The 20470-nt window shown below is 51.0% G+C and overlaps 1 protein-coding gene across 9 annotated transcripts in view; it reads right to left on the bottom strand.

Annotated features, from left to right (window-relative positions):
• Positions 1 to 13374: 13374 nt before the first annotated feature.
• Phka2 (phosphorylase kinase regulatory subunit alpha 2) overlaps positions 13375 to 20470 on the bottom strand; it is an 82904-nt gene continuing 75808 nt past the window's right edge. For 4 of the 9 annotated variants that reach the window (XM_006973231.4, XM_076562340.1, XM_076562342.1 and 1 more), the window contains 5 exons: positions 19579 to 19632; positions 17066 to 17236; positions 15071 to 15124; positions 14183 to 14383; positions 13375 to 13583 (listed from right to left, as the gene is read on the bottom strand). In XM_006973231.4, coding sequence (XP_006973293.1) covers positions 13413 to 13583; positions 14183 to 14383; positions 15071 to 15124; positions 17066 to 17236; positions 19579 to 19632 — 651 coding nt within the window. In that variant the 3' untranslated portion in view covers positions 13375 to 13412. Of the gene's footprint in view, positions 13584 to 14182; positions 14384 to 15070; positions 15125 to 17065; positions 17237 to 18703; positions 18828 to 19578; positions 19633 to 20470 lie in introns of those variants that run through there. The other 5 variants (XM_076562341.1, XM_042269736.2, XM_015992125.3 and 2 more) reach the window with 2 other exon arrangements.

The following is a 20470-nucleotide window of genomic DNA, read 5'->3' as shown; positions in this document are numbered from 1 at the left end:
CGTGTTGTCTCTGCCTCTTCAGTGCTAGGGATTACAGGCATGTCTGGCTCTGAAAAGTCGTTTGACATTTGAAGTAAAATGTAACAGATGAATTTGTAGAGTTGGAAAGTCAAACTGATGTCTCTTTGACTCTAATCTAAGCACCCTTTCTACAATATTAGGGATTCAGAACAAAGACAAATATTTCATATATATATATATATATATATATATATATATATATATATATATATAAATAATCATGTTTGACCTGCATATCTTTGTGAGGGAGTCAGATCCACTGGAACTTGAGTTACAGACAGTTGTGAGCTGCCCTGTAAGTGCTGGGAATTGAACCTAGGTCAATGTTCTTAATGGCTGAGCCATCTCTCCAGCCCCAAGACAAGCATTTCTAATTAAAGAGCCTGGCTCAAGTTTAGCTCAGCATAGGGTGGCTCTGGCACATCGGCTAGGGGCTCTGAGGAGCCAGACTGAGCATACTCCATACTAGGTAAGTGAGCACATTAGGTGGTAAGCATATCAGTGGATAAGCATAGGAGGTGATAAGCATATTAGGCAGTGAGAATATTAGGTTAAGAGCATATGTGGAGATCAGCATATCAGGAAGTGAGCATAGTCGTAGGTGGTGAGCAGGTACGGTAGGAACAGCTGACCACCACTGTTCAGTGGACCCACATGACCGGTATGGAAGAATTATATGTCAGTTGGAAGTTTTAGGAATGTGTCTTCCTAGCATGGGCTTTGCAGCTTCTCGGGTCAAGGGCAGAGCTTCAGACAGACCTCTGTGTCTAGAAGGTTACCAAGGAGACATTCTGGGGAACCTCTAATGGCTGTCACCAAGAGGTGGGGCCTTGGATTTGTGCTCTAGGCTTTGTCCCTAGCATCCTTCCTCTCCAGAGGAAGACACGGATCTGTTGTCTCTATGCAAGCATATCCTATGGTGGGATCAGAGGCCATCTCTACCCTGCCACATGACTCTTTTGTAGGGGCCCCTGGACCACTTGGGATGGAAGTTATCTTAACAGAAGCATGTCGGAGGATGTTGTCAGAGCTTCAAAGAGATTATCTTGGGCCAATGAAAAGGTCACATTTTTTTGTTCTTGGCAAGAATTCCAGCTCCTCAACTTGTGAACACCATTTTTTTTTTCCCACACCAAATAGAAACTTCATTTGGGTATGTTCATCTCCAATTAATAAATTACAAGAGAACAAGTTAATTCATTACTTGAAGCTTGGTCCATAAAATTTCCAAAGCATAGGAAATATAAGACGATAAGGAATCCCTCATTGGGATGGGGAGGGTTTTTTTTTTTTTTTTGAGGTTACGTGCATGTCTGCTATGAGTAGATTAAATAGCTCCTAGGAATCTGCAGTTGGGGCAGCCCCCACCTATGGAGGGATCCCAAGGGGGTGACAGCGTTAGAACTTGAAGTGCCTCAAATATGTATGTTGAGTGGTGAGGTTGGCTTTGTCATGGCTGTAGGGACTCTTACGCCATAGCCATGGTCCAAAGCGTCAGACAATTCCCCCGCATCACTATCTGCCATAAACCCTACCCTGTAAATCACCTCATGGGAGGAAGCTGCGGGCTTCTCCCAGAATGCCAGTGTGGTAGAATGCACGGAGGAGCCCTGCTCAGGCTTGCTGCTGATGCCTGTGATGCAGTGAGTGCTTCCTTGCTTTGTAGAAAAACTGACGAGATTGGCTTCAGGGAAGGCCCCAGCAGCTCCCCTCCCCTGCAAATGCCACCTCTGCCCAGCCTCCTGATCGTGGTTTTCTGCAACATTTCCTCGGTGTTCAGGGATGCCACTGAAGGGCTGGTGGCCCTGATGTCAATGATGAAAACCAGCAGGCCCTCCCCGGGTCCTCTGAGCACTGTTCTCAGCATTTCTCATACCGAAACTCATTAACGTTTTATGGCCACCCTGTGAGGGAGAGGCGATTGTCATCACTCCTGCTTCACGGAGGAGAAAAGAGAGACCCAGATACTGAGGGCTGCATGTGCTCACTGTGCTGCTGGGTACCATCCTGGTCCCTGAATTGCCCAACAGCTATTCAGGAGACTTCACTTGAGCCCAGAATCTCAATCTCCTTCTTTTTCCCCAAGTTTTATGTTACGAGAAGAATTTCATAAATTATAATAGTCAAAATGGTCAGCTCTCCCCTATCGTATTTCCTGTCTCTGGCAAGCCTAGGGTGCCATCCACCCCAGGTGAGGAAAGCCTGTCACTGGGGAAATGATTCCCTCGGTGTCTGCTAAGCCCCGGTCTCAGAGTTCTCCTTCCTGGCTGCCCAACTGGCCCTCACAGTGTCCATCCTTGAGGCTGTGTCCCTGAGGGAGAAGAAATAGGGGATAGTCATCCTGAACTGAAGCATAAAGTCCCCCCAATCCAGCAAATATAAATGGAAACTCTGAGGCCGTGTGATTCACTTTGCCAACATGACTCATGTTCTGCTAAGGTTTCCATGAACAATATGTTCACAGTCTGGTTTAATTATAGCCTAGGTCTGCCACTGGCTCGGCGAGCCCCGGAGGCACCCGGCCCTCACCCCCCAGAGTTGCCAGTTAAAATGCCTCCCCAGGGAGAGATGGGGAGAGGACCCTGGAAACGGTTTGCTGCTGTTTCTATCGGTGACACGACACAGTGGATAGCTGCTGCAGGGGCCTCAGTGAGGGGCGACCCCCCCCCCCCCAAAGGTGTTAAAAAAGCGTGTGCTTACAGGGTGTTTGTACTGCTGGGGCTTCCCCTCTGTGTAGCGTTGAGAGTCACAAGCGCCCAGTGTGGGTGTTTGGAGTGATCAATTGAGAGAAAGAAGCAGGGTTGAGTCAAAGCTCCCTCAAGCGAGGGTGGAGGGAACCCCAAAGCCGCCTGATGAGCTTGGGGGCGGTTCTACACATAGGCCTGGTAACAGTGGACAGAAAACGAAAACCAAACCCTGTCCCATCCACTTTACAGGCACATTGCAGTGGGAAGACACCAGGGTTCCTGCATGGGAAGGGTATCACTTTCCAAATGTAGAGTGGACCTCTGGTTTCCTCACTCTCTGTTTCAGCTATTAGAGTGTCTCAGAGGCAGCAGGAGCTGGCTGCCATGAATGGAGGGGACAGAAGGCATTTTGGGGCTGTTTCTAAAAGGAGTTCATTGAATGTTTGTTAGGTCCCAGGAGCTCTATCCCTAACTATATTGCAAATTTTAACGTTTTTAAGCATTTACTATGTGCCAAGTGATATCTACACATTATACAAATATTAATGTTTGTCTCTTGCAACAACCATTGGGAGGACAGGTGTGATCACAGAGCCGGTCACCATGGAGCTGCAGGCAGTCTGTTTTAGGTAGGGTTTCTATTGCTGTGAAGAGACACCATGACCACAGCAACTCTTATAAAGGAAAACGTTTAATTGAAGGGGCTGGCTTACAGTTCAGAGGTTCAGTCCATTATCATCATGGCAGGAAGCATGGTGGCATGCAGGTAGACACAGTACTGGAGAAGGAGCCAAGAGTTCTACATTTGGATCCACAGGCAGCAGGAAGAGAGAATGAGCCACTGGCCTGGCTTGAGCTTCTGAAACCTCAAAGCCCACTCTCCAGTGACACATGTCTTCCAATATGGTCACACCTACTCCAACAAGGCCATTCTTCCTAATAGTGCCCCTCCCTATGGACCTATGGAAGCCATTTTCATTCAAAACCAACACACAGCAACATGCATCCTTGGTCTGGGACCAAGTGTTCTGTAACACTGCTGGTGCTGGGCAGTTCTCCCCACCCAAGACTGTGGTGTGGGGACAGAAGCAGTGCTGTTTGTTGTGTGCTCATGACCTCATCCTTCCACAGTTGCAGTTGGCCGTGGCAGGTGAATCTAGCACCCCATCTCATGTGTTCTAAGGGTGCCCAGTGGCCCAGACAAAAGGCAAGGTCTGGTTCCTCAGCCTTCTCCCTGACAAATTCCAGGTTCACTCCTGCAGTTCTTTTCCTTCTCTGTGTATATGGTGTGTGTGTGTGTGTCTGTGCGCGCGTGCATGCACATGAGAATGCAGGCACCTGTGCTATGAGGCACACTGTGGAGGTCAGAGGACAACCTGTGTCAGTCCTTGCTTCCCATTTTGTTTGATTCGGGGTCTTTCTTTATTGTTCACTGCTGCTTCTGCCAGGCTACCTGGCCTAGGAATTTGATGAACCAGCCCGCCTCCATCTTAGGGTTGAAAGCCATCTTACAGTAAAGACAAACTGCCTGCTCCAGGACTGGCAACCACATCTCTGTTTCAAAAAGTTGTTACGACCACCTTGCAACCACATCATTGTTTTGGGAGGTCTTTACGACTAACTTGTTATGCTTATGTTCTGCTCCTGTGACCCCACCTATTTGCCTGCCAAACCCATTTGGAAGCTCCCTACCCATGAGCTATAAAAGCCTTATCTTCTCCACATCCAATGCTGACCTCTTGAATACCTTAGGGGGAGGCAGCCCGTGTACACAATTAAAAATGATTGCTTTAGGGGCTGGAGAGATGGCTCAGAGGTTAAGAGTACTGACTGCTCTTCCAGAGGTCCTGAGTTCAATTCCCAGCAACCACATGGTGGCTCACAATCATTTGTAATGAGATCTAGTGCCCTCTTCTGACCTGTAGTCATACATGCTGTATACAAAATAAATCAATAAATCTTTTTTAAAAAATGATTGCTTTAATTAATTTGGCCATGATGTTTTTTGTCAATGGTCTTTCTCCTTGCATCTTTGGGAGTAACAGCTTCTGGGGTTCTACTATCTGTCTCCCATCTCATTGTCAGAGGTCTTGGATTCCAGAGGCACTACAACACACAGCTTTACACGGGCCCTGAATCCAAACTCAGGTTTTCCTGCTTGATTGGCAAGCACATTACCCACTTACCCACTGATCATCTCATTCCCACTCTCCCTTTTAAGAGCATCCCTCTTTCTCCCAAGGAAGTCAGGCAGCTCCAGCCCACTCTGCAGTAACAGCCCCTTGGGTGCCAAGAGCCAAGAGGAAGGAAGTCCATCAGTTACATCTGCAAGTGGGGCTTAGGATCTGCTTCCCTTCTCTAATGCCACGGCCTGCCTCTGGCTGCAGGGGAGAGACCTGCTCAGAGTGAGGCGCAGGACATTGCCTTGGCCATTCTAGGTGTTCACAGCAGATGGTTAAGTTGGCCTCACACCAGGCAGGCCAGCTTGGGGTCGCCAAGGTCCAACCTCTCACACTCTATTTCTACTAGCTGTTTTGTAAGACCAGCCAAAACTTCCTATGATGCAAATTACCATCCACTTTGCATTCTGAGTAAACACACTAGGAGAGCTGAGTCACCATCCATAGTCACAGTGCAAAGGTCACCTAGCTGACTGCAGATTTCTCTTTAAAGCATCCTGGCCTGCCTTTCAGAGTACAGAGTGCTTGCAGATCTAGGTAGGTGCCATAGGGAGTGGCAGCTACAATTGGCTCTTGAGCTTCTGCCATAGGCAGCAATTCCTGTACAGTATAGCACGGTTGTGCATTCACTGTTGTTGCATGCATTCACTGTTGCATGCATTCGCTGTTGCATGCATTCACTGTTGCATGCATTCACTGTCTTGCTGACCTCTAGACACAACACACAGAGATGGATTGCATAATCACCCTAGTTTTTCACAGAGGAGGAAACCGAGGCACCGGGAGACGATGTCTAATCAGAGGTGCTGTCTACTGGCGGATCCTCTGAAGACAGGATGGGAGGCGGGACTCAGGCAGTAGGTGAAATTAGGGCCCAGATCAGAAACTCAATGCTTACAACAGTGCCAAAAGGTATCTAGGGTGACTTGTCTATATTACATCCGAGACCCTGATTAAGAGTTTTGGCTGTTTCTAAAACACTATCTACCTTCCTTTTGGCCTTCAAGTGGGCCATTTGAGAGACGCTTACTAGGCTGCTGTCCCAAGACTTGAATGCTAGGCAACTTGGAGAAATGGTCTCAGCAGAGCTCTAGGCACAGAGCCAGGATTCCCTGATCTCGGTGTGTATTAGAGGCCTGCAAAAGCTGGGCATGTTGGGGTCATAAGCCATGACAGGACACCGTGTGTGCTCTTGGCAGCTCATTTGCTAACATGACTGCTGGATTTAGAGTGTAGGATGTGTGGTGTATGTGTACCATGTAGGAAACCAACTCTGCCTCCCTCTCTTTTCCAGTACCCCAAGGAATACCAGGAAAACACTTCACTGGACTGGAGCACTTATTCCGGGGCCTCCTCAGAGCCAGCCCTCTTGTCCTAGGACTATTCCTTCCCATCCCCACTTCCTCTATCCCTCAAGGTACATGTTCCTGGCTAACCTTCTGGAATGTTCCTTATGGCCACCTCGGTCAGGGAGGGCCTCCTTTCTTTCATTGAGTGCCTCACATTTCTTTCTTGCTTTCTTTTCTTTTTCTGATTATGCCTTTTTTTGGGGGGTGGGGAGTGGGGTGCATCCAATTTCAAACTTAGCCCAGCATATCTATTTAAAGTGCATGGGAAGCAGCCTTTGAGCCAATTGCAGAAGTTCAAAGTCTATAACTCATGCCTCCTGACTTGAAGGCCACACAGATGCTTAGGGACACCAGAGGTCTGAAGTCCATCAGGCGAGAGGAAAACCTCTTGAAAGGGCAGAAGTTTACAGGGCCCCAGGGTTAGTTCCCAGACACTGTCTCCTTTGCTGCCTTGTCTCCAACAGCAGCCCCACTGAGGGGCACAGACCAGGCATTCCGTATGCACGCATGCACGTGTGGACACATATGGCTATGTTTGCTTGGAAAGGTTATAAGGAGCACTGGGGTCTGAGCAGGAAAGATGGGTGAAGCATGGAGGAAGGACTCCAGCCTCTTCTCCACTTTCATCTACTCACGGCCATTTCCGGCTGCCAGTATCTTACCCAACACAGCCGCCAAGCCGGAGCCAGTGCCCCTGGAAACTGTGGGCATCTCATACCCTGTGCAAGGTCAGCCACTCGGGGCACTTGCCCCTTCCTGACCTTCTCACAGACATGCTCCCTCCCAGCGGAGTGTAAAGCAGACCTCTCCTCCCCTCTATCTCCAGCTAGCCTCGTTCTTCCAACTCCCTTCCAAGCTAGTCTCCCAGGGAAGTATTTATGTCAGGCCTCTGCTCAAAACTTCCCTGTGACTTGAGACAAAAAGTAAAGTGGATGCTCCCCTACCCCTGGCTTCCTTGAACATTTTTGGGGTTCTTCTGCCTCAGGACCTTTACACTGGTTGCTCACTCTAACACCCTTTTCCCATCCGTTGCCTGGCTCAGGTCCTCACGTCTTGTAGCTCGCATCAAGCGTCGCCTCGGCAGAGCTCCTCTCCAATCCTCCCCTCCCTCAGGTCCCACCCTTGCACCTCTCTGCTTTATTCTTGTCCACGGCTCAGCTCAGCGCACCCCAACACATCTAATTAGTCATTCCTCCTTTGCCTGGGGGAGGGAGAGGGAGGGGTTGGGGTCCGCTCTCACCCCCTTGGTTACACTGCAGGAGACGGAGATGGCCTGGCCTCCCCCGGCTGTCCTGTCTGTAGAGCACCGTGCTTCGACAGATGTTAAGCAGCTGTGGCTCCAGGGTCTCCATCTTGTGGCAGGTGCTTTAGTAATCCTGTTGCAGGGGGTTGCACCCGTCACCACACAGGGAGGGGTTGGAGGAAGCAGTGCACGTGATACCGTGCAAACTCTTCCCAGTAGTGCCAGGGGTTCCCTTCCCTTCCTGCACTGCTGAGCAAACATGGCTGCCCTGGCATGCGCCCAGGAGTGGGACGCCTGGCATTGAATGACAGAGGATGTAGGCCGTGTGCCACCCCCAGAAACCTGTGCATCTTCTTGGCCTAGCAGCTACCAGAATGCCTTGCAGCATCTGCTCCCGTCTCTTCTGTTGTCAAGGCTCACACCTTGCCGTCCTAGCAATGTTTGCGCTGACAAGCCGGCGCTGATACAGGGCCCAGGTAAGACTCCCTCTGACCCCTCATTTGACCCCTCTCCTACTGGTGACTAGTTTGTGTCCTTAGTAGACATGGGGCCTCCGAACCCCAGCCCGTCTTATCTTGGCACCAGCATACATGTGTGCTGACAGGACCAAGCTGATGGCCAGCTGGTGCCACCCTCCCGCTATGTGCCCTCAGTAGAGCAGGTCTTCCAGGAGTCCCAGACCCTGGGCAGGAAAAGGAGGGACTCGGGCCACAAGAGCCCAATTCTTCTGGGTCACAGGGTCCGCTCAGTGTAGCTACTTCAACTCCCGCACAGAGAGGGCTTCTCCTCGGATACCGGGTCCGCTCCAAACCTCTCAGCCAGCCTGCACTGGAGCCCAGCGGCTCGTGCTTAATGAGGAAAGAAATGCAGAGGAGCTCGTGCCTGCCTCTCCAGACAAGGAGAGGGAGCTGGAGGAGGAGGAAGCCTCCTCTAGTTAGCTGTGCCTCCCTCTAGCCAAGGGGAGGGCCTCCCGTGCGCACAAGAACGCAGGAGCAGGCCCTGGTGACAGCTGGGGGAAATTATTCACACTGTCAGGAGAGAGGCTTATACCATGATTCTGTTCCAATTCTTTATTTTTAAATCCCCCAGCTGGCTAGTGGCTTAGAAGGAAAGATGTGACAATCATTTGCATCTTGTTCCAGATGGGCTGTCACTCAGGGTCCAGAGAGCCTAATGGGGCTGGGCTTGTGGTCACGAAGAATGTGTGGTCCATCAGCAACTCCTGCAAGCTTTGCTGGACTGATTTATGACAGCTCACTGGAAGCTGAGGGCTGTGTGGTGGTGGGGGGGAGGCTGTCCCTGGATACCAGTGGCGATCTGACAACCGTGGCTTGGCAGCTGTACTTCCAAGGAGAACATACAAACAACTGTCCTGTTTCCAGCCAGGGGGGACGTTCCCGTGTGCTCTCTTCACTCTCCACACAACTTCCACAGCCAGTTTTCCGGCTCAGACACGGGGGGTGGGGGGGTCCTTCTTTTCTGGACAAAGAACAAAAACTAGACTCCTGGCTGGAATCCTATTTGTTTAGGATGGCTGGCCCAACCCTATTCATTATCCCCACACTGTGAGGTTGAGTCCGCCTCAACTGTAGAGGCAGAAGACCAGCTAATGGCCTCTTCCACCAGCTGATACTGCATTCCTGCCCAAGGCTTTGTACTGGCAGCCTGTGGCTGTTTACAGTCCATGCTGATGACAGGTGGCAGTCCCTACATTCAGTTTCCAGAAGGGCAGAGGTGGCCCATCTGGCCTTGGTGGCAGTATCCTGCATCAGGGGCATCTGGGAGCCTGGGAGCAAGCTGGAGATTTGGTTTGGTGATATGTGACTTAGTCAATCTTCTTTATGGAATATCTTTTGCATTTACTGAGCTAGGGTGTGATTCTGTTATTTGCAAGTAAGAACTGAGACATTTGGCCAAAAGTGACACAATGGCCATGAGAGCCAAGAGTCAATTACTGACTGGTATTTCTCCTTGGCAAGTCCATCCTGAATGTGTAGCTGGGCTGATCCTTCTGAATAGGAGATGTGGGTGGCTCTGGGCTCAGCAGGTAAGAGTGATTGCTATGCAAGAAGAACCTGAGTTTAAACCCCCAAACTCATGAACAGGTCAGGTGCAGCCACACATGTGCCTCTAGCTCCAGCATCCTGTGTGTGCTTGGATGCATGCACACACAAGCGGGGCGTGTGGGAGAGTGGAGACTGGAGGCCTGCTAGCTTTCAGCTTATCTCCAGATCCAGTGAGACCCTGATTTGAGAGGATGATGTGGAGAGCGACAGAGGATACACAATGTCTTCCTCTAGTCTCTAAATGTGCACAATTACACACACACACACACACACACACACACAAAGAGCGATGGAAGCAGTTATCCCTTGTGCCCAATGAAGATGCAGCATGGTCAACCTGAAGCCGTCCGCACCTCGCCTCCACTAGCTGGAAGCGGAAGGCTTCGGCAGCCACCAGATTTAGAACTGAGATGTGAATGTCAACAGATCAGCATGAAGAACTCTCGGATAAGCAGCCTGGCCAATGTGCCTTCCTCTGAGGGTTTCAGAAATGAGTGGGCTGCTCGTTATCTGCCACCGTGCATGGCCAAGTCTCTATGTGCTTAGTTAGCGATGCCTGGCCATGGAAGGCATGCTGCACATGCCTTCAGATTCGTTTGTTCATTTCTCAGACCAGTTATGGACTGCAGTAAGGCAAGGGGAAAGTCACACACGGTCAGAGCTCATTGTCTCTGCTGAGTGCAGTCTCTCGAAGAAGGCATTATAGTCCCTTAAAAACACACACACATATCTTCTCCTGAAAGATAGTTTTCTGATGGAATTTTCCCTACCATCAATCAGACACACAGCCGAAGATTGGAAGCTAATCTTAGTAACTGCTCTTCTCATTCCTCTGAGAATTCTCTCAGTAACTCGAGGTTATGGCTTTTCCTAATTGGCTTTCTGATGGAGAGAGACAAGGGGGACTGGGCTCTGGGAGGGCAAAGTGCTGCTTTTTTCTTCACAAGCAGAACTACCAATGGCCAATACTGGAGAACAGACGGCATTCTGGGAAGATGATGTTCTCCCATCCTGCAAAGTACAGAGCTGCACGTGGCAGATGGCAGGGACTTCAAAAGCTGGAGTCACCTTGAAAGAGAATGGCACACAGGGAGAGATGAGAGACTGTTGTCCCCTTTGACAAGAAGGAAGCAGAGAAGCCAAAGGTGACTTGTTGGACTTGTGCACAAGTCAACAGGATGGAGAGATGACTCCACTGTAGTTTATGGAAAGAGGCCAAGGCTCCTGCCATCTTGTCCAGAAACCAATGGCATCAATCAACTGGCCAAGTGTTTCTTTGCCACTTGACTGGTGGGCTCCCCATTTTGTTCTCCAAGAAATGTTTGCATTCTTCCTATCTGGGCAGCTGATGCCTGCCAACCACTTTCCTATGGCTGAGGCTGAGAAGGAGGGTAGACTAACCTGGACATGACATAGCGTTCCTTCGCTTCAGACGGCTTGGTGTTGTCCTAGGGAATATCTGGTCACCTAACCGCCAAAGGAAGCTTCTGTACCAGTCAGGAGGTCTCCTACTCTTTTTGGCAGATGGGTAAACTAAGGCACACAAAGGCCAACTCCCTTTCCCCAAGATCAAGTCCTGGTGTCAATGCCAGGATAGCAGAGCTGACCTTTGGAAAACCGGGGCGAGCAGACCAGAGGGCAGCCTGCCGCCTTTCAACTGGCTCTGTTAAATATGAAAGTAACCCCTGCATTCACTGACCTGTCCTCTAGGGCCACATTCTAGGCCCCTGCAAAGGTTAAAAACTGGCGTTTCAGCTTTGGGAGGGGAGACGGGAAAGAGGCTCCCTGCCATGCCTCTGGGAGCGGGGGAACAGCCAGCCAAGACGGAGGCCACAGGGGCTAGGAGACCTTCTCCCCACCAGCACCTCCAGGCAAAGGCTGATGTCAGGATGGGACTGTCATCGTCCCCGCAAACATCTGTCCCTCTTGGCCATGGCCTTGGCTGCTCACTAAAGGGATCGTCTCGGAAGCCTGCTCTCTTCCTTTGAAGCTGGCAGCTCGCTGCCTGTGGAAATGCAGTCCTATTTCGGGACTGCATTGGGGAGAGATTTCAGAGAGTGGCTGCGAGGCTGCGGTGAATGGCTCATTGTGGCTCATCTCGAGCCCAACCCAGCAGCTGCCACTTCTCACGTCACAGCCAGGGCACTGGCAGGCTAAGAGTGTGCGGAATTAGCACCGGGCCCAGTCTGAGGGGCTCTGCTTCTAGAACTTCTCCCGTGCCTTCCAAGCCTTGTTCCTGTCTCACCGTGTGTTTGAAATTACCTACCAGGGAACCTGTCAGTGGACCACGTGACTCTGACCCTGGTTTATGTTGAAGATCCAAGAGGGCAGGAGAGATGGCTCAGCAGGTCCTTGCTGCTCTTCCCGAGGACCTGAGCTTGGGGCCCAGTACCCATATCAGGGTGGTTCACAAATACCGGTAGCTCCAGCTCTTGGGGAATCTGATGCTCTCTTCTGGCCTCTGCAGGGACTCCCACACAGGCGGCACACACTCACAGGGACACACACAGGTAAAGACAGTTTTTAGAAATGCCTAGAAGTGGTAGGGAACAGCAGGGCACCCTGCCACCTTCTGTTTTGAGAATAAAGTGAAGTCAGCCCCGAATCTCCACCCTGAGGGATACTGTTCACCTCTGATCACCAAGACCCCTCTCCACACAGACTCTGAGAAGATAGTAAAGCAGCCTTGTTTCCACTTCCGGGGTGAAGAGTCACTGTGAATCGGAACCTCTCACAACTAGATGGGAATGTAGCACTTGGCCACTAGGTGACTTTGTCCTTCAGGCCTGATTATTCACAGAAACTACTCTTTCAGTTATTTATCCCCGTCCCAACATGGGGAAGGCAAGGCTTAAAAAGAACCTCCATTCACCAGGACAATGGCGAAAGAATCGCCAGACTTTGCCAGGACTCAGCCTTCTCTGGCATAGTGTACCAACCATGCCCATCTGAGAGTGCTTCTGTAAAAACATGGTTTGGGTTCCCAGGCTATTTTTAAGGGAGCATTGTTTCTGCAGGAACACCCCACTGATTTCCATGGCAAATGCTGACTCATGCTTTGAGCATGCACGGTGGTGATCTCAGGGGGAGCAGGGACATAGGCCTTTCTTTCCACGGGACCCCCTCCTAAAACAGTCTGGCTACCTGAAGAGTCAGGGCCTCACCTTCCTTTTGTTGTTTTTTTCTGGATTCTGGAAGCTAAGGAATTTTTCTAAGGTGAGAGGAGACGCCTGTGGACAGTCAGGACAAGATCCTCTGAAGACTACGAGCCAATATTAACTAGGGCCAATTTAGTTCATGTGGGCAATGAAGACTTATATGACCTCAACCGAGTGGGGGTTAGGAGAAATTTCCAGAGAGACCGAATTACTCTGTCAGGTGAACAGTTTGGTCCTCAGACAGACTGCACTCTGCTGGGCTGTGCCCCTGTCCAGCTCTGCTTGTCTAGCTATTGTCGCTGGAGGGATCTTTCCACCTCAACATGTATCACTAGCTCATCGGACCTATTTCTGTAACTCTTGGTGAGAGCCAATTTAAGCTGGCTTCTCAGTTCACTCTGCGCTCAGAAGAGACCAATTTCCAGTTCCTTTTCCGAGTCCAGGAGCCCAGCTGCTGTGACAAACGTTCCAGTGAAATGAACCTAGAAAATGATCCCAGGCTGCTTCTCAGGGGAGCAGGGATTCATCAGCTTTATCTGTGGCTTAAACACACATTGCTTCCGGCTTGAGTACTGTCATCTCCTCCCCGGGAAGCTTTCTGGTGGGGATCAGAACAGGGGACCCGGGGGGGAAGGCAGAAAAGACTTCCCAATGAGGCTATGGGACCGAGTGCAGATTCAGAGGGTGGTCGTGTTTATGGGTAAGGCCCTATTGCATCTGGCAGCCTGAACTGGGCAGCAGTTCCTGCAAATGGGAAGCCACTGCTTTTGTTAGGTAGGTCATTGTACCATAAGCGCCACTAGGAGCACTGTCATAAAACAAGTGACAAATTCCTGTGGCTTGGTCTTTTTCCAAGGTGTCTGTGGCTCCAAATGATACCTGCAGCCAGAAAAAGCAGGGGAGAAAAAAATGAGTGGGATCCATCTTTTTCCTTCATAAACCTCTCTGCATGTCGGAGATGATCTGCTCGACTACAGACGGGTGGGGCTGGGAGCTGGAGGGTAGGCCTCAGGGCAGGAAGCCAGTGCCACGAGGCAGGTATCTCATGTTGGCAATGGGACAGAACGCATGGTAATGTTCTGCCTCTGCTGGGAATGCTGTGTTCTCAGAGTCCTCCTTTGGGTGCTGCTCGGCACCGATTCTTCGAGAGGACAGCTTCTTTGTCTGACTCAGTTTTGTATACAGGGCAAACAGTTTAGCAAGAGGCAGGTAGGTATGTAGCAAGTGGCAGTGTCTGGAATAAAACCTACACCGACACAGACCAGATTCCCCAAAGGTTGTCAGATTTTCCAAGTGGCCACTTTGCCATTTCCTAACCAAATGGTTGACATTTGTTCACCATCTGGGATGACATTTTCCTGGTTTGAGTACATGCCTTCCAATTGGACCCCATCTCCAGCACCAACAGGGATAAATGGCAACCAACCTGACTCTCCTGCTTTGGCAGTGGAGTGAGTGGGCGGCCTAGTCATACCCACCTGGTCCTGAAGAAACAGCTGATTGGCCAGCTGCACAATCTGGTCCACGTGGATGATGCCTCCGATATTGTCCATCTCCGTATCTGAGAGCAGGGTCAGTACCATGATGGCCTCCACCAGCAGCTGCCGATACTCGGGCTGGGACACGCGGTTGAGCACTGACTCCACGTGGTCAGCAAACTTGATCTCACACGGGGTCATCTGCCAGAGGGATCGGGTTTCCAGCGTGAGATGTGGGACAGACAGAGCCCTATAAGCAATACTGCCCCTAGTGCTGTTGGGACTCAGCTCAAAAGCTACCTTCCTTCTAGACGCTGCTTTGACTCTGGAGCAGGAGCCCTCTGGGGCAGAGGCTGACTGCTTTTCGCCCCAAGAGCCAGCTGACATTGTTCTAGTTCCTTTTGTCTACCCACTGGACTGACTTCTAGGGAGCAGGGACCATTTCCTGTAGAAAGAATCTCCTACAAAGAAGAGAAATTCTCTGTGGCATAAAGCCTGGTACCTTGGTCAGGGTAAAAAAAAAAAAACCAAACCAAACCGAATCTATTTTTAAAGGAATGGCTGGAGGTGCCAGGTGTGGTGCCTCCTGCTTGGAAGGCTAAAGCTACCCCACAATGCATGGAGGGCAAATAGAGCACAGGGCAGAATGCGTGTGTGAGGAGCGGCCCCTGCGTGGGTCGAGCGTGTGGGGGATGGAGTTTGCATGGGGTTCGAAGGGCCCAAGTAGTCTATAAATGGTATTTCTGAGGGGAATGAGAGAGAAAAGGGAACAAGAAAGGGAAGGAGCTTCACACCCTTGGAGGGTGAGGTGGTTAAGGTGACCTACAGATGGTCTGTCTACACAGAACAAACGTGCGAGGCACAGGAGCATCAGCCATGTCACCCTACCTCTTGAGTTGTTGAAGACGGGAGGACATAACCATCGATGGACAGACCATGGCACTGGAAGCAGAACACAGACATTTCAGTCAAATTCCAGACCACCACAAGTGTGTGCTTGCTCACACTCACGTGGGCACGCGCGCGTACACACACACACACACACACACACACACAGACACACAACTTTCCTTGCCCTGGAAATCTGCACAAGGGCTGGAACATGCCAGACTGTCGGTTATTTTTAGAGTGTTGTTCTCACTGCCCACAGGCTGTGTTTTCGATGGCACAATTCTAGGGAAACCAGCAGGCATCTTTCAGATCAGTGCAGGAACAATGTCCTAGGGAGCTGCTGCGTCCTCCTCCCAAGAGGCTCTATGTGGCACTTGGCAACTGGGCCCGGGTGCCTGCCAGGCCCCCTTTGGTGCCAAAATGACGGGAGATGCTCGTGGCTCCCATTGGTGAAGTTATGCTCCTGCGCCTTTGCAGCCGTCTATTTTCGAGACTTCTATAATAAGCACCAATCACAAAAGGCTGGAGCACATGCACATACACGCACACCCATGTATATAAATACCAACGGGGCGCAACGCAAAATGCTGCTTTTTCATAAGAAAAGCATCTTGGTATTGGGCCAACAGAAGGCTGGTTGGAAGGGTATGGTGCCCCAGGAAGACTGAGGAGATTTTCGAGGAATAGATGGGCCTTGTCTAACTGGCCATTTTTTACCCTCCAGTTGGCAACAGCTGCCCTACCTTCATGCTGGCCTGAGGGCTCCCCACAAAAATCTAGAAGGGTGAACGTGGGGCCTCTGCAGGCTCTGCCCTCCTAGCCAGCTTGGCAGCTGTCTTGAGCAAGGCCTCGGTGGACAGAGCATAGCCACTGAAGCCCTGTGCCTGGCCCTGGGCGCCTGCTGCAGAAAGAAGACAGTGGGCTGTGACTTCACAAAGGAGCCGGAGTGTGTTCTCATTTGGGATTTTAGCAGCTCGCTCCTCTCCTACTGTGAAACGAGCTAAAAAGGCACGGTTCGGAGAAAAAAGAAATTTGTCTTGCTTTGCAAAGCTTTTAAATGAGGCATGCTGTCCCTCCACGGGGGAGGCAGGACAAGCTCTGTTGAGGCCTGGGGGGGGGTATGAATGTGGGAGAAGACCGATTGTGGGGTGTAGGGGACAAGGTGGCTACCCCCACTTCAGCGGCAGGTGTTTAAGACAGGCAGGCCCCCCTGCATTCAGGTGTGTGTGTGGCACAGTGTGGTCTGGGATGTGTCACTTCGTGTCGGTGTCACACTACAAACGGATGCGATTTTCACAGCCCTATCTCACTGTCACAGGAGCAGGGGGCAGCTGGCTGAGGGGTGGGGGGCCCTGGGGGCTCTCCTGTCCAGTCATGGAAACGGGTAGCCCAGAGCAGGAAGGAGAGTGTGCCTTGAGGGCACATGGCTCCTGGGGTGAGGCTACAATCTTTTCTCAGTACCCCCAAGGCCTAGCAGGAAGCAGGGGCTCCATCACATTGTTTCAGCCTCAAGCCAGATCCAGAGGTAATGCTGCAGATCCTCTGGGGCACCAATGTTTGTTCCAAGTCTTCCCTGCCCTGTCTGGTTTTTTTTTTTTTTTTTTTTTTTTTTTTTGTGTCTGTGTGTGTGTGTCTATCTTTAGTTTTCTAGGATCCTAAACTATTCAGAGTTGGTTGTACACAAGCAGGGCTGCTATTTTGTCGTGCCATTTGACAATGTCTAAAGCTACTTGTGGGGCCATGTCCGGGAGGGGAGACGCCACCGGCGATCAGTCGGTAGACACTGCTTCCTCTAAGACAGTGCACAAGACGGCACCGTAGTACAGTTACCTAGTGTTAGATGCTAACGTGCCACGGACAGAGACCTTGCTCCAGGCTGAGCCAATCAAGGTTGGGGCTGCACGTTCTGGAGCCCTCAGCTTCTCGCTACCTGGCACCTTCACTGGGCTTCCTGGAGGCAGGCAGAGTCTGTCTCCTCAGCACCCGGCTCACCTTCTGAAGGATGTTCCACACTCTCTGGTAGAAGCCTACGGGGACCCTGTTGATGGCCCCGTCCAGCCTTCTCCTGCGCAGCCACTGGCCCTGCTGCTCACCCCATCCCATGTGCTGTCCTCCGGAGTCTGTAGATGACGTGCCCGTTGGGGAGGATGGGGTACTGGACCTCTGCAAGACAGATACCCATTTGGCCTTCAGAGGCAGGTGCCCACAGGGAAAAACTGGCCACCTTGAAAGGCCAGCTCAGCAAACGAGTCAAAATCTTCCTCCACATGTCACCCAGCCAGGGGCACAGGGCTCCGGAACTCTAATTTGTTGGCTACTTGATGTTGGATATAGGTTTTCATGCTGTTTTGGTAGCTTACTTCTTCTCAGGATAACGCCAGGGGTGGGGGTGGGGCCCTGAGCTCACAGGACAGAGGCCAAAGAGATCCAGCTGTGGGCTCTGCCATCAGGCTGCCACGGCCAAGCTCAAGAGCATCTGTGACAGCACCGGGCCGAGGCTGCCCGTGCCCTATGCTAGCTGGCATCACCAGTCCATCTACACGACGGGGACATAATCTCCCGGAGGGAGCTGTCTGCTGCCACTCACTTGGTGAAGACACAACCCCCCCCCCTCCCACAGAGTCCCTGTTGCTCAGGGGGAAGCTGTCACCCAGAAGGCCACTCCCTCAGAGGTCACTGGCCAGGCACGCAAAGCCGATTTAAGGGAAGCAAGCCACAAGAGTACTTGGAGAGGTGGTCTCCGAGAAGATGAGCTGGACCGGAAGGAGAGACGACCTGGGGTAGGGGCAAATGCCCACGGGCCTGATTTCCTTCAGCAGCGCCACGGAGAAGTGACCATCACCTCCCCATGGGACAAACAGCACAGAGAATGGCATACATACACACACAGGGAGAAGGGGCCAGGAGTGAAGACAGAAAGTCAACTAGGAACCCTAGCCTAGCAGTGGGGCTCTCCCCCTGCCTCTCAATCCTCATTTCTACTGTCCTGCTCTTGGTCCTGAGTTTTCTTCTACGGTGGCCTTCAGCTTAGACCTGCTGACCAGGGTTAGAGGGCGACACCTTCCCATTTCCTTGTGAGAGGCTAGGCCTCTCTAGACTCCACAAGGGAAGTGCTGGAGGGCTGCTGACCACTGGGGGCAGGATGGACGGACTTCCACCAGGCAGCGATCAGGTGTGGAAGCTGCCACCGACCCGCCCATGGAGGGACTCTTCAGGTTGGGATGAGGCTAGCACACATCTTCACGTGCATTTTTGTTTGGACTGTTTGGCACTTCTGTTTCTCAACTTGCAACCTCAAATTTAAAGGTTTAAAAATAAAAATCCAAATATTAAGCACACTAGCAGGGCAGGAGGTGGGATTCTTCTCTCAGAACTCATGTTGACTTCAACAGATCTTATTTTGAAAAGGCAGTTAGTTAGGCTGGGTTCTTCTGCCGGGCTCCTTACTGCCATTTAAATAAGGCAACAATTAGCTACAAATAAAAGTAATTACAGCCACACTCATCAATGACTCAGCTGATTTTCTCCTTCTGGTGTTGGGAGGCAGCTTCAGACTCGCCTCTGCAATTAGAACATTTCCTGGGCCTCCACTGGAGCGAGGGCCACATGCTCAGCTGGGGCAGGAGAGGAGAAAGTGCTTGCTGCCTAGGCTGGGGGCAGCGGTGAACACTCAACAAAGAGGCAGGAGGCCTGGGAGGTGGGGCGGTGCTGGAGTGCCTGCTGAGCACGCTCGGATCCCAGTTCATCCTCAACACTGCAAAACAAACAAGGAACGGCCTTGGAAGCAGTGTTCGGAAGACTCTAGAAACTCCGGGGCATTGGTAAGGTGAGCACACCTCACCCACACTCTATTGAGGAGTTTTACAAGCTAAGATCTGAGAGCATGAGATGGAAAACAAAGTTCAGTTCAAGAATATATAAACTTTTCTAGAATGTTCTCAAACTTATAGTTGAAGGTACCCTCAGCATCACCTGAAAACCTTTAACCCAGTGGTCCTCAGCCTTCCTAACGCTGCCACCCTTAAATACAGTTCCTCGTGTTGTGCTGACCCCCAGACATGACATGATTTTCATTGCTCCTGTTAGGAATCATAATGTAAATATTTGATAAGCAGGTCTGATATCTGATATGCTACCCCTGTGAAGGATCGTTTGACCCGCCCCCCCCCAAGAATTTGTGACACACAGGTTGAGAATCACTGCCTTAACCTTTACTCAAACCTTCAGAAGTCAGGGCTGAAGGTTGTAGCAAAGCTTAGTGCTGGAATGTTTGCTCAGAATGTGTGAGGGCCTCAGTTCCATGTCCAAAACTGCATGTGAACTTATGCGCGCGCGCATGCGCGCGCGCGCGCGCACACACACACACACACACACACACACACACACACACACACCCTTAAACATAAGTGGGGACGAGGTGGGAGCATGGGTAAGGCCACAAGAGAACTTGGACAGTACAGACATGGAGAAGACTGGGAGGGGGTGCGACGCCAATACAGATTTACCGCAGACTTGAAGGAATGCAAACTGTTGGACACAGCCTGGCCCACAGGAAAGAACTACAAAACAAAAAGAATAGACTCAGTCACGTGCAGTGACACCAAGAGACCCCAGCACGAAAAGCACAGAGACTGAAGGCAGAGACGAAGCCTAGCGAGGTTCTCACTGAGCACCAGCGACAGAGGCACACCCATGCTCCCCTGCCGCCCAGCTTGGCTTGAGATAGCAAGTGTTCCCTCCTTCTCCTTTGTGAGGTTGACCTAACCAAACTAGGACATGTTCCAAAGTCATGACCATGCCATGCTAATGTTTTCTGTTGCACTGTGAACATCCATAGATGTCAAAATACCCCTAACTGCCACTAACACCTGCCATCCAACAGGTATCCCATAGATCACTGTTAAATGTCCATGGGGAGCAGGCTGATGACCTTTGACCATTTACAGCTTTCCTCATCTAAGAATCGAGATGGCACCCTTAATTTGCATACTGCTCTGTGTCTGTGGTATGCTTGCAAAAATGAGTTGACACAACACCATGACCCCTTTTAAATTTTTACCAGAGAGCATTTTCTTGACGCGAGTGGCCAAATACAAAACTGGTACTGGCTGACTGAATATGAACACAAGAGAGCAGGAAGGTAATTACTTCACCCCCATCACAGGCAAGGGCAGCACTATATGGAAGAAGCCATCCATATTCACCCACCAGGCTTTTGAGCTGTGGGTAACCAGAGGGACGGTGCCACCGAGTGGCTGACAAAGGAAGATGTTTGGAAAATCACTTCCGTAGAAGAAGCATAAATGAGAGACTCAGTAGGGTCTATGCTCTGAGAAAACCTGCAATCAGCATTATGTGCCATCATACACTTACTTTCTCTGGTCATAGAGACATGGA

Source organism: Peromyscus maniculatus, chromosome X (genome assembly GCF_049852395.1).
Source record: "Peromyscus maniculatus bairdii isolate BWxNUB_F1_BW_parent chromosome X, HU_Pman_BW_mat_3.1, whole genome shotgun sequence".
Lineage (NCBI taxonomy): Eukaryota > Metazoa > Chordata > Mammalia > Rodentia > Cricetidae > Peromyscus > Peromyscus maniculatus.
The sequence above is the reverse complement of the archived record's forward strand: the minus strand, read 5'-3'. Positions and strand labels throughout refer to the sequence as shown.